At 51.0% G+C, this 13,045-nt stretch overlaps 1 protein-coding gene across 1 annotated transcript; it reads left to right on the forward strand.

The window, feature by feature from the left end:
- The first annotated feature begins 4,613 nt into the window (after positions 1 to 4,613).
- NKX3-1 (NK3 homeobox 1) lies at positions 4,614 to 7,313 on the forward strand. Its single transcript, XM_059831583.1, has 2 exons — positions 4,614 to 4,968; positions 6,913 to 7,313. Exons 1-2 carry the CDS (start codon positions 4,614 to 4,616, stop codon positions 7,311 to 7,313), a joined length of 756 nt encoding a protein of 251 aa, XP_059687566.1.
- The last annotated feature ends 5,732 nt before the right edge of the window (positions 7,314 to 13,045 follow it).

A 13,045-nucleotide genomic window follows, 5' to 3' on the forward strand; every position in this document is an offset into this window, starting at 1 on the left:
GTGGAGGTGAGGATTGCCTGGAAAGCGCCGAGGAAAGCCCCTCTCCGCTCCAGAGCCCAGCCTTCGTCGGGACGGGAGCCGAATCCCGAGGGTTTCTGCCGCATCAGACAGTGGGACGACTCCGGAGCACCCGTCCCCTCCAGGCAGCTCATGGGGTCAGGTCTCTGCGAAGGCAGGTCAAGAGAGAGGGGGACGCTGCCGCTCCGACACTGCCACTTTGGGGACCCAGTGACTGAAGGCATTTATTTATTTAAACAGAAATGTTTCGGAGTCTGGCCCTGCCCGCTCCCGGAGGGTTTGCTCCGCCAGGATGTCAGCGCGCAGCCATCAAGAGGCTACGAACACTGGTTTTCTTCCCAAGGACAACTGGAAAACAGGGTCTGTGCACATCACTGTGCATTCACTTTTTTTATGAACACTATTTAATGCTTTGAGTTCCTCTAAGCTTTTGAGATAGATTTCTGATTTATATTCTTAATATCTCCCAGCACAGGTGTTCATTTTTGTCTTTATTATTATTATTATTTGCAAATAAAAACCAAATCGGTGAAATCGTGTGTTTTCCCTCTCTCGCCATTCCTCACTTAGTATTTTGACTTTTCCCATCCATGATTTGCATTTGAGCATCAAAATCTGATCCAAAGGAAAAAAATAAATCAATCTTAATATTAATAATTAACCCAGAAAGATAATTGCCTTACAGTCCAGGCTTGGGGAGCTCCTAAGGTTTAACCCCCTCCCTAATTCTTGGCAAGAGTTTTCAGCTCTCCGTTGCTATTTCCTTACGGGTAGAACGGGTTTGCAGGTACATCGTGGGGCAGCCGCATGGGGCAGCTCCGTAGTTACGGGATCAGTCGGTGGGTTGGTGTCATCTGAATTATACCAATGCCACCGGTGCTGAACCAAGAGGTGCAGGATCCCCAAAATTGGGATCCATCGGCATCAAGTGCCTTGCTGGATCAAAGGACTCTATGTATTTTTTTATATATCCATCTCTCTATGTATATTTATGACATGCAGGAGGGCTGAATGCCATTGCGGTGTCCCGGGGCGGATCAAAGGGGAGCATGGCCACATCCCAAACAGGCGGCACGAATCCACAGCCTCACACTTACAGAATAAACCCAGCGAGACCTCGTTAGACTGACCCACTCATCGGGCTGCCCGTGGCCCCCCAGCGCAGGCTTTACTCGTATCAGGGAGGGGGGGAAAAACACACAAAGATCAATGACTGATGCAAAATGTTGGTTTAACAGAGATCTTTCCACTACAGTGCCAAGACATCCCAGTGACGGGGCCGGACAGCATCCTGCACACAGCTCCCGCCGCACGGGACAGGGAAAATTTCCCCCTCGCAACCTCCGTCCCCACTCCGGGCTGCTGCCCCCTCCTCCTTGCTCCTTTCCCGACAGCTTCTTATCCTCCCAGCGTTTGGCGAAAAGAGGCTTGCGGGAGGCAATTAAGCTTTTATCTCTAATCCTGCTCAGCCCCATCACTCTGGCGTTCGCTCACTTCCCAAATGGGACATCCCTGACATCCAAATCAAAGCAGAAAAACCCTCTCTGTGAGATAGTGCTGGTCGCCGTCCCACCACTCCGAGGCTTTGCAGCCCCACCGAGACACTGGAAACGACTGGGTAAGGAGACAGCAGCGCTGGGTGCTGCCCCTTCATCCATCCGCACTCACGCAGGGATATCTCCCAAAATCAGCTGGGTCTCGGGTCTCTGTCCTGGCTTTGGAGCAGCCAGGGGACCCGACAGGGTCCTTGCACTGGGAAATGCTGCCGGCATCAGGGAAAGCCCCGGCAAACAGCAGCATCCCCAATGCACGGGCTCACCTGCAAGTCTTAACAACGCTGACAGTTTTTCCTTTGAGGTTCAGCAATAAAATGAGGCAAATCACATGAAACTCCCCCCAGATAAACACAGAAATCAAAGAAGGAAATTGCTACCCTGCCCAGCTCAGAAAAAAGCCTGAAAATGAGCATCATGAGCCCCGAAAGCATTGCTTATGCCCATCCATATGTTATGGAGGGGCTTCCGGAAAGCCCAGCTCCCGCAGGGTGGGGATACCCTTAAAACCCTGGTGTTTGCCGGACCCCCTCTGTCACCTGCCCCTCTGCAGCACCTCAGGGCTGTTGCTTTAAACCTCCCCTGTTCCCAGCCCAAATCAGAAATTACCCGCTACACCAACCACTGTAAAAATGAGATTTCCCAAACACCCACAGGCGCACAAACCCGCCCACGTTTCCCCAAAGCCTTCTCCCGGACCAAAACTCCTGTCCTGGGCCAAATTACTCACTGCTCATCAGCTACGAGTTGTTTTCACTGAGTGAGCCCCGGATGCGGGCACTGGCAATGAAGGGACAAGAGACTTGACCACGAAAGAGCCGTGCAACGAGGCTGCCCAGGACAGACCTACAGACGGAGCAGTCCTGCAGACGGACAGCACCAGGAGATTTCACTGATGGTTACGGTAAAGCTGTGGCTGCAAAGCCGAGGTGTAACAGCCCAGCTCTATTTGCAGGAAAATGCTTAATTGCAATGAAATGATCCCCCTGGAAGGAAAGGAACTTGCCCAGCTTTTGGGAAGAGGAGCCCTTCCGCTGGGTCTTACGTTCATGTATTTGTGCTGGAGCCCAAAATAGTTACGGATGCACAATAGGCTGAGTCCCTGGGCGCGCAGACACGTGCTGATCTCTGACAGCAGCAAGGGCAGCCTAAAATCAGCGGAGGTGTAATAAATAAGCCTCAAATCAGCAGGGCTGAATGGGCAGGGAGCCGTGGGGCAGCCCACCCACCCACCCACCGTGGCCGCAGCAGCACCTTACACCGGCTCCTAACCCGCTCTCCAGGGGCGAGGCTGGGGGGTTAGAGGGCCAGCAGCCGGGGCACGGCTGCAATAATACTCCCGGCCTCCAGTTGCTTCATAAATCTTTCCAAATTCCCTTTCTCAGACTATAGGAGGATAATGGGGCTGAATTATTGAAGCTACTGAAGTTTTCCAAGCTTACGGTGAATACAGGGGGACATTTTCTAAGCCGGGTACATCAGCAGGTTGAATAATGAGAAAAGGGCAGGTTAAAGAACGAGAAAAGGGCAGGTTAAAAGCAGGGTTTGGGCACGTCTGCACAACCTGCTCTGGCCTTCGGGCTGCAGTAACCAAACACCCTCCTATAAAATCAACAAAGTCCTCAGGGGATTTCAAGGAAATCTATTGTTTCCCTTTTTAAGGTCAAAAAAAACAAGCCCGGGCTTTTCCTCTGAAGAAGAGGGGCTGGGTTTGAGTGAAGGCGTTAGGAATAAAAGAGGTGATCAGTGCTGCGTTATTCCAGTTGCAGACAACAGGGCTATAGGGGGTCACTGTATGTATGTGTGTGTATATATATATATATATATACACACACACACACACACATTGCAGCTCCCAGAGATGCTGCTCATTTGCACCCGCAGACCCGAATCCTGCTCCCACGGGGCTTCCCCACCAGATTGCTTTGCCTTATGATGGGGCAAGGTGATTTTTTAATCATGTGCTGCCCACATCTGGGGGGGTTTCGCGGCTGTTTGTGTGGCGAGCGGGGAGTTGTTTTCCAAACAGAAACTCTAGAAGAGCAACTACAAATAGAGGGGATACTCCAAAAAAAAAAAAAAAAAAAAATCTGTTATAACAGAGAGCTCAACTCATGGTTTTTCTTGGAATCTGGAAGGTTTTGCTCCCTTCGAGTGCCTTTGAACAAGGGGCCTTGCAGGATGGTGTATAAAGGCACTAAGGCTTCTTAAATAAATGCTGTCCCATTCCACAGCTGGTCAAGGAATTAGTCTGAGGTTTAGGCTTAAATTTTCATGTGAACCCTGTGCCCCTTTCTGTGCAAGCATTTGCCTCTGGAGCTGCTCTCCCTGTCTGTTATATCTTAACTTTCATTTTTAAAGCCTTCATTAGAGCTGTTTTGCAAAGCTGATGAAAACATCTTTGACATTTTTCCCCGTTTGTCAACAAACTGAAAGCACATCAAAGTGGCAGGTTTTGAAGAAAACCCTCAAAGCCCTCAAAATACAAAAAAAACCCCAATCCTTTTATTTTCTTCACTTTTTTCACCTGAAAACAGCATTACCCCAAAGAGCTCTAGGGATTACCGCAGGACATAAATCATTTCCATAACCAGAAGCGAGCAGAGCACCGGCTCGCTGGGGCTGGGCAGGGGATGCAGAAGCTGTCCCCTTGCAGAGCATCCCTCCAAGGCAGTGATGCCGCTCCCCCCTCTCTCACCGAACCCCCCACCTCGGGAGCATTTTGATCCCAAAAAGGATGAACTCACTTAGGCATCCTTCTCTCGTAAAAGCTCAGGGGTGATTTGCCAGCAAGGCAACAGGGGGGCGAAGGAGGTGGCTGAGGTTTGGCTGTGACCCCGTGGATCCGTGGGGAAGGGCGTCCTGAGCAAGAGGGAGAAGCAAGCAGCCAGAAAACCGGTGGGAGCCAAGACACAACCGAAGGGCGTAGACTCCTGCCAGGGATCTCCAATCAGGCCCGGGAGGCTTGGCTGCCTGCCGTATAAATGCAGAGCCGGAGGGTGGGAAGCCAGCGTGCCTCTGGGCAGGGAGAGGAAGAGGAGGATGAGTGCCGGGGTGCTCCCTGCAAGGAGGCAGAGAGCACCCAGCAGCACCCCAGCAGGGATGAGCCGGACCCCGACGGCAGCCCAGCAGATCATGCCAGTCTCCTCCAGGCCCCGGACATCCTTCCTCATCCAAGACATCCTCTGGGATGGGGCAGAGCAGGGAGCGCGGCCGGAGCGGGGCAAGAGTGGAGGGTTTGGCAGCCCGGAGGACAGGGAGCCGGGGTCGGCCGCAGCGGAGGGGAGCGAGGGCAGCTCGTCCCCGGGGGCTGCCCCCGGGCACCCCCCCGGGAGCCCGCGTCCCCCAGGAGCATCCCCAGCCCAGGCGCGAGGGACACCCCACGAGGCGGACACAGGTAAGGGGGTGGAAGCTCCTGGCTGAGCCCGCTGGCTGGGGAATGGATCAGCGATGTCTGTGCTTGGGTCAACCAAGGGGCAGGATCCAGACCCGGCTGCCTCCAGCACCCCAGAGCCAAACAACCCGTGCTTTAAATACCAGCGAGTATCCGTGCTCTAGCAGTGGGAAAGTAAGAGAAACAGCAACTGCGTGCAAACCTTTTGCCAGGCACTTCAAATAACTCAAAGGACTGAATCTGCCTAAAACTCTGTTTAAGTGAAGCCCAGCTGATGGATTTCTGCGCTATCTTGGGAAATAAAGTTCCCTTTTAATGCAGAAGGTCCCCAGTAAGGGCACCTTAGGGCTGCCAAGCTCAGAGAGGCAGTTTGTGCCCGTCCTCCACGCAGCCGTCAGCGCGGTGATGCCGCTGCAGCTGAGCTCCTCGGTGCCTCTGGTCCCGGGATATTTTGAAGGTCCCTGTGTTGAATGTGTGCTGTTTGCAGGAGGGCTCAGTTTTCCCGCGTGCTTGGCTGTGTGCTCCTGCCTGTACCACTGCACATCGCGTGGTTTATCAATAACGAACCTGCTCCTTTGATACAACGCTACCAGCACCTCTTTCTCGTGTGCAACTGCTAAATTCATTGCAGGCAATAACATTTCACTGCAGAAGCAACATAACGAAAAATCACACTCAGAAGCAAATTTTTTTGACTGGTGCCTCTCGCTTTGCAGCAGCACGAGCACGACCGGGGCTGCGGGGGGGGACTCAGCCTTTCCTTGCCCAAGCAGTCCTGGGCTGAGCTGCAACAGCCAAAAAAGCAATTTTGAACTCTCTAGCGACCGGCTCTTGCTTGCTAAGAGAGTCCTTGCCAGGGGAATTTTGGCTTTACATTTCAATTCTATTAAAAGAACTTTCTACATAAAAGCAAGTTCAGAAACAGCCACCAGGCTGATTATTACAAAAATCATTAAAAGCCATACCAAATCTCCCAGAAAGCAGCTAGTGTAAATCAGCACAGCTCCGGGGATTTCGGCGGGATGACTGTGATTTACACAAGCTGGGAATTAAGCCTGTTGCTTCTATCTTGAGCATTATGCTCACATCTTGAGAAAATAGACTAAGAAATGACTAAAGGAAAAAAAAAAAACTGGCCTATTTCCATCCCAAGCTGGTTAATACACAAAGAGGAACTCACTGCATAAATAAATCGACTTAAGAAGTTTTAATAGTCATAGGTGACACTTCCCAGGGAGCTCAGCACCTTCCTGGGTCGCGGCTCAGGCGACCGGACGGTGCCACGAGAAATAAGTTGGAGGCAGACGCTGAGATGCTGCTTTGGAGTTGTTATCCGAGCCCAGGTCTGCAGCTCTATATATAAAGCCAGGCCCGAAGGTTTAAATATCTGCCCCAAAATTTCTTGGCATTCCCCTGGGGTTGTGAAAGAGAAAAGGGAGGAATTTATTTTCAACGCTTTCTAACCGCAGTCTGCTTTAAGCTGCACCGATTTCCCATTGCTGAGCTATCCTCCGTAGCTTGAGGACAGAAACTCGTTTTCTCTGGGGATCAGGGTTTCCCATAGACACAGGAGGACGTTTCAAAGAAGTGCCTAATAGTATGAATTCCGCAACAAAAACCTCAAGAGCTGTCGATGCCATGATGTACGTAGCAACAGTACCTTGAGGATTTAGGCAGACCTTCACCAGCATTGCAAAATATCCCTTTCTGTATTATTTTAGTCCCTTGCATGTATGTTCATATTGAATGCATGCTGATACGAATTAAGAAAGTGTGATTTAGGAAGAAAAAACTCCCTTATATGACTTTAAGATGGTGTTCGCTCCATTAAACGAAGATATTTCCAAGACAACACAAACATTTTACTCCCTGGAAGGGAAAAAGCAAGTGATTCGGGCAATTTCCAAGCAGGTAATTCTCAACTCTTTCCTCTCGCAGATGCCACAGCGGAAACCTACCTGTCAGAGTGTGTGTCCCCCCCGCGACCCCTGCCCATCGCCCAGCGTCCCCCCAGGCAGGCGAAGCGCTCGCGGGCAGCCTTCTCCCACACCCAAGTCATCGAACTGGAGCGGAAATTCAGCCATCAAAAATACCTGTCGGCCCCCGAGCGAGCCCACCTGGCCAAGAACCTGCAGCTCACCGAGACCCAGGTGAAAATCTGGTTCCAGAACAGGAGGTATAAAACCAAGAGGAAACAGGTCACCTCCGAAATCAGCAGACTGGACACGCGTCTGGCCGGGCAGAAAGCGGCCGAGCTGCCCGGAGCATCGCTGCTCGCGCTGCGGGGCGGCTGGCAGTACCTGCCGTGCCTCTACTACTTGAACGGCTGGAGTCCCTCGTGGTGGTAACGCTTTTTTAAGCGGAAAGCAGCCTTTGCTCTTAAAATGTTGTGGGTTTTTTTGAATACCGCATCGCTCTTTCTAGTGCTAATTAGGGGAGGGAGACCCCATTCGCAGTAATGATCAGCATCTTCTAGCTGCCGCACAAGCCTCTCTCGTCGCTAACAGTAAAAAAACCAAAAAAAAAGCCAAAAAAAGCCCAAGATTTTAAAAGCGTGTAATTTAGCACATTTGACAGCACTGCTCTGGGGACGATCTGCAGCTGTAAAATACTGCAGGCTCTTTCGGGGGCAGAAAGGGATGGTCCAGCCCCGGAGACAGCAATCGCCCCTCTCTGCTCCTCCTAAATTGCCTGTGCCCCCCTGAAGCCTTTGCCCCTTGCTGAGATCAAGCGGGCAAAAAGCAAACTGCTGATCCAGGGCCTGCACTGATACGGCCCCAGCTCGGCCACTTGGGCCACCAGCTGTTGTACGAGCTAAAAATTAGGCTTAAAAAAAAAAAAAAAGGGCAAAAAAATTTGCATTTCTGCCATTGATACCATAATTGCTCATGGTCCCAGAGGGGACTTAAAGCCCCCCCTCCCCAAGATTTCTGCATGCTGTCAGGCAGCATCGCAGCCTCCACCCAGGGCAATGCGCTTTTCGGGAGAATTAAACCCCTTTCTGCCATGAGCAACAACAACCCAAAGTGCCTGACGGCCACGGAGCTGCAGCCGGGGACCAGGTTTGCCGGGACATGAGCCTTCACCCCAGCCGGGATGGAGCCGCGCCAGCTTACCCCCACCCAAACCCGTCCCTCTGCCCTTCGACGGCCGGGATGCCAACCGCCGCTGCCGGTGCCTTAACAGCCTTGAGAAGCCAAACCAGAAAGTGTTGGGAACACGGACAATAGCGCAATGACAGATGAGTTTTGCATATCCGGGTGTTGACGCTGTTTGAACATTCCCATATAAGCTATTTAAAATAGCAACAGCTCGAAGGGTTCAACGCTCCCGTCAGCTTTCAAAGCAGCAAACTCCCTGTTTGCAAGTAAAATCAGCCCAATTCCCAGCGCCCAGGCATCAGGGCAGCGAGAGGATGAGATCTTTACAAGTGATTTTTTAGTGAGACGACAACTATTTGCACTAGCAGAGTAGCAAAGATTTTTTTTTTGGTAACTAATCATACTTAAACTTTAGATGCCACTAAGTGCATGGGAGAAAGTGTAGAAATAAATCAGATTTCCGAGAGAGGAAACACATCAACTGCTTTTTCTCAGCCAGCGTAAATCAGCATAGCTCTGCTGGAACAAATTTAATCTTCTGAAACAAAAATACGTGGAAGTTTCTTCCCTGTGAACCTCCAGAAGTGTTCCTACGGTGCCTGCTCTTTCCAAAAGAGATTTAAAAATCACAGCGGTCCAATTCCCTCCTGCAGCAGGGAAATACAGACAGTTAAATAACGTTAAGAAACTGCTCAGATCTGGCCCTTTTAACAAGATTATTTGGAAACTCATCTTTTGCCTTGCCACTAGATCTTGCAAGCTCACCGATGTTGCAAAGACGAAGCTGCTGTGGGTATGTGGATGAGGAAAAACTCAGGGAAAGGGAGGGCAGGGAGAGGAGAACGTGCAAACTGAAACCCATTATGGCAGATATTCAGTTCCTATTGCTGTCAAAGCTGCTTGCTCAATTTGGAGGACAAGCAGTTGCTTTCTAATTGTCTGAAAGTAACCCCTAATACCTTGAGATAACATTTTTCTTCCAGCTCCTGTTCTCAGATGCTGCGTATCCCGCAGCCCGCTCTCTCGCAGCCGGTGCTCGGGCCAGAAGGCCATCTCCCCTGCACTGTTGCAATGTGTTTCAAACCCAGCCCTGCTGCTTATCCACTTTGCACTTTGCTTATCCGCTGCTTGGAACAACAAAAAAAAGCCCTTATGGCCTCGAAGCCAAGCCCCCGCAAGGCTCGCATCCCTCCCGACGGCATCTCCGGGGGGAGAAAGTCCTGCTGAATTCCCATGGGCTCACCCACACCCAGACCCTTGGGATGCTGCTTAAATCAACGCAGAGACACTATATTTGCACTAAATACACTGGATTAGCGGCTCTGACCATTCCGGAGCTGCCCTTAATCGGGATCACGGTGTGTCCTTTGCACAGACAGCGGAAGAGCCGCAGGGATGGGCACATTATGCTGGGAAGGACAAAACTGGGCTGGGAACGTTAGATATAAACTGAAAATGAGACATAAACTGAACTTCTTGGACATTTCTTTGGGAAAATGTTTGTGTCATAGCTACTTTTGTTTTCCTGCTCATGGTTTACAGCCGGTAAAATATCCTTCTTGTTGCTTCAATGCCCAAATGCTCATACTTAACTTTGCTGGTGTAAAGCAAGTCCAGTGCAAATAGTCGCTATTTTTGTACGTATTTTTTGATACTATTTTATCTAATGTGCATTGTCCTTCGGAATAAAGAGCGCAGAGTCTTTATTAAAAACAAGCTGCCTCTGTGGGTTTTTTGCTCTGGGTTCAGATTTTCTTTTAATCCCTGTTTCTGCCGCAAAACGCCCACAGCTGTCCCAAAAGCACCGGCTTCTCACATGAAAAACCACTGCAGATGCAGCAGCCGGGTGAGTTTTGTGCAATGAATTGTCACAAGCACCAGCTCACAAGGTTTTGCAGGTGGTAAATCACCGCTCATCACTATTTCTAGGCGCTCAGCACCAAACGCTGCTCCATCACTCATCCAGCCAGGTATAGAGTACCACTGAGCATCCTCTAATCCCATTTACTGTCCGATGAGCATGAAACAGGTGACTATTTCCCAAACGTACGAGCTTATATAGTGAAGCACTTTCTTTATCACCCCCAAATTACCTGTAATCCCACAATTTAAGCACAATCCCAGTGGCCTCCAGAGTTTTGCACTACAAGCACTGGTCCCAGCTTTTATTTCTGCCCCTGCCTTCCAGTCCTGCAACCACGTCAGTGCAACCAGGAGCAGCGTTGGGCTCCATAGGACCACAAGAAGAAGAATTAATCCCGGGAGCTCTCAGCATGAACGTTTCCCCCTCGTACAGAGGCAGAGAGGGACCGACCCTGGGGTCCCAGCCTGCCCGTGTGCACACTCCCTCCCCTCTGCTGTTGGCAGCAGCAATTTTTCCCGAGTGGAAAGCGAGCTGCAATAACTACCATTACTCCCAGCTTAATTTTGTATTCTAGAAGCTTTAAAAGAAAAAAAAAAAAACAAACACAAAAGCCAAAGCAGGCATCAAGATGGCAAAATGAGATCTCAGGGGAGCTCCTATTGCCTTCGGAGGCTGGCGCTGGATCCTCACCAGCCAAATCCTCGGGCAGACGCCGCTTGCCAGGCTCCGCCGTCTTCACCTGGTGATTTCGTGGGAAGGAACAACAGCTCCCGTACGTGGGTGACCGTTTGTCACAGGCAGGGACACGCAGTGGTCCCTGCAGCCAGGGCTGGAAGTCGGGTCTCCTCCCCCTGCACTAATCCTGCCAGCAGCGTGGTCCTGCTTACAGGATCTGCCTCGTTCGTAACCCAGAACAAAAAGTTGTTGCACACCAAAGTTTGCTGCAACACAGGCACAGTAAAGTGCAGGTTTTTTGCAGCGTGGGCACCTGCCAAAGCAGGCTCTGGGTCTGACACGGGTGCCGGTTGGAGGCAAGGATGCAGGCGGCAGCTCCGGCTCCTTCACAGCCTCTGCTGCGGAGAAACATCTCGGCTGACTCACCCCTGCCGCGAGCACTGCCCTCCCTCCTCTCCTTCCCAACCCTTTTCTCTGCAACCCCCAAGTGGTTGCTTTATGGACAGAAGACAGACTTCCAGTTGGTTTTTCCTTTTTTTTCCAAGCACAAAGCACAAGGACAAAAGAAGGGCTGTACCGTTTGGATAACCAAACCATCCGAGAGTGTGAAAGCATTCATCACAACAAGGGGAACGACATGGCAGTCTTTCCCGGTGATAAATATCCCCTTGATTAATACAGAAAAGAAAAATCCCACCCTAACTATGGAGACGTGGAGTTTTAATCAGCCTTAACGAAGCAGAACTCCTGTTTGTACGCAAGTAGAAACAGAAAGCATCATTTAATGTCTGTCAATTAGCGTCACGCTCCGCCGCTAACATATCCATCATGATTAAATGGTGTCTAATGCTGACATAACATTTACACTTGTTTGTGCCAAATCATTTATTTAAAGCTAAAAAAAAAAAAGAAAAAAGGCTGCCTTTGGATAATGTAACTGTTGACTAACATTTGCATGCAATAACCACATACTTGGCAAGGACTCCAGGACTGGAGCCAAGAAAAATCTTCAACTTGACCTACACAACATTTGCAAACCAGAGCAGTGGGAACAAGTTCGCTACATGGAGCTAAATAGGGGATGGAAAATGCAAGGACGCCCAAAGTGCCAGGCTGCATCAGACCAGTGCTTCCCCCCCGTTTTGGTACCCGATTATTACAAAGATGCTGTGGAGGGAAGTGCAGAAAACCTTTCAGCAACGAGCACTAGGATGTGTCTTTCGGGATGCGCGGATGCTCCCCGAGGAGAGAGGCAAGCTAAGCCATAAAGCAGAAGGCTTTAGAGCTCTTAAAAACCCCTGAGGATTTTCAATATTTACTATTCTTATTCGGGATGCTCTTGCCATCCACAGAAACACTTCATCTCTTTCTAACCCAGCTAGAGGTTGGGTGGCAAGGCTGTCCCGTGGCAGGGCGTCCCACGGCCCATTTCGAGGAGCTGGACCACCTGGGGCTCCCTCTCCCTTGCGCCATCCTGATGCCGAAGCGGGTCAGGGAAGCACGGGAGAAGCCGAGCGGCACAGTCATTGAGGCGGATTTTCACCACGATGGACAGCTGATGGGGAAAGGAAAGGAAAGGGGGAAAAAAAGAAAAAAGAAATACTTTGGAGATGTGGCAAAATGCAGCTTTGCAGATTGGCGTTCCCATGGGAAACTCCTTCACTGCCTCTCACAAAATTCCAAGGCGCATTCCTCCTCTTTCTTCTGTTATGGTCTGGGCACCATTTATTAAGAACAGCCAAAGGCAGAGAGAAATCTGCAGCAAATAGCCCTGGAAGTGCTTCCAAAGCTGTCTGCCTGCGGTAATTTATGGCAGCCCACTCGCAGAAGGGAAAGTCAAGAGATAAGACAAGTATTTTTACAGGAAAAGGAGTTAGGAGCCAAGCATGTATGGGTGCGTTTTGTGTTGAAATGCTCTGGTCTTGGAAGAAAAAGGGAATGGGGCAAAGAAGAAGGCTTTTGGAGGCAGGTACTGGGTGTCTGAGCAGACAGACTCAGGCTCAGTGCTTTGTCCCCCAGCCCAAAACAGGGAAGTGGTGGCGGGAAGAGGGGCACCACGTCTGTCACCCATGGTCACCCCGTGGCAACCTCGGCGTGGACCCCCCGGCAATGCCCTTCCTGGGGGCAGGGGGGCGAGGGGCACCGAAGGGAGCTGCAGCCTCCGGGCTCTGCCTCCAGCCACGCTGCACGGGGGAGTTGGCCTTTCCCTCTGCCCAGAAAGCTGGCAGGGAGAGCAAGGACATAAGGGAGGCTCCGGCCGCAGTGGGACATTCCCAGCGGCCGGTGCCGGAGCATGGGGGGGATCTCCGCAGAGTCAGCGGGGGAGGATGCTCACAGCGCTGTAGCTGTTGGTTTTGCCCATTCTGTTCCCAATTCCAGCACTAGGGTTTGGCTTTCTAAGAGGTATCAGCCATGCATGGTCTCCCCAGCTTTTCTTTTC

Source organism: Gavia stellata, chromosome 31 (genome assembly GCF_030936135.1).
Source record: "Gavia stellata isolate bGavSte3 chromosome 31, bGavSte3.hap2, whole genome shotgun sequence".
NCBI classification, from domain to species: domain Eukaryota; kingdom Metazoa; phylum Chordata; class Aves; order Gaviiformes; family Gaviidae; genus Gavia; species Gavia stellata.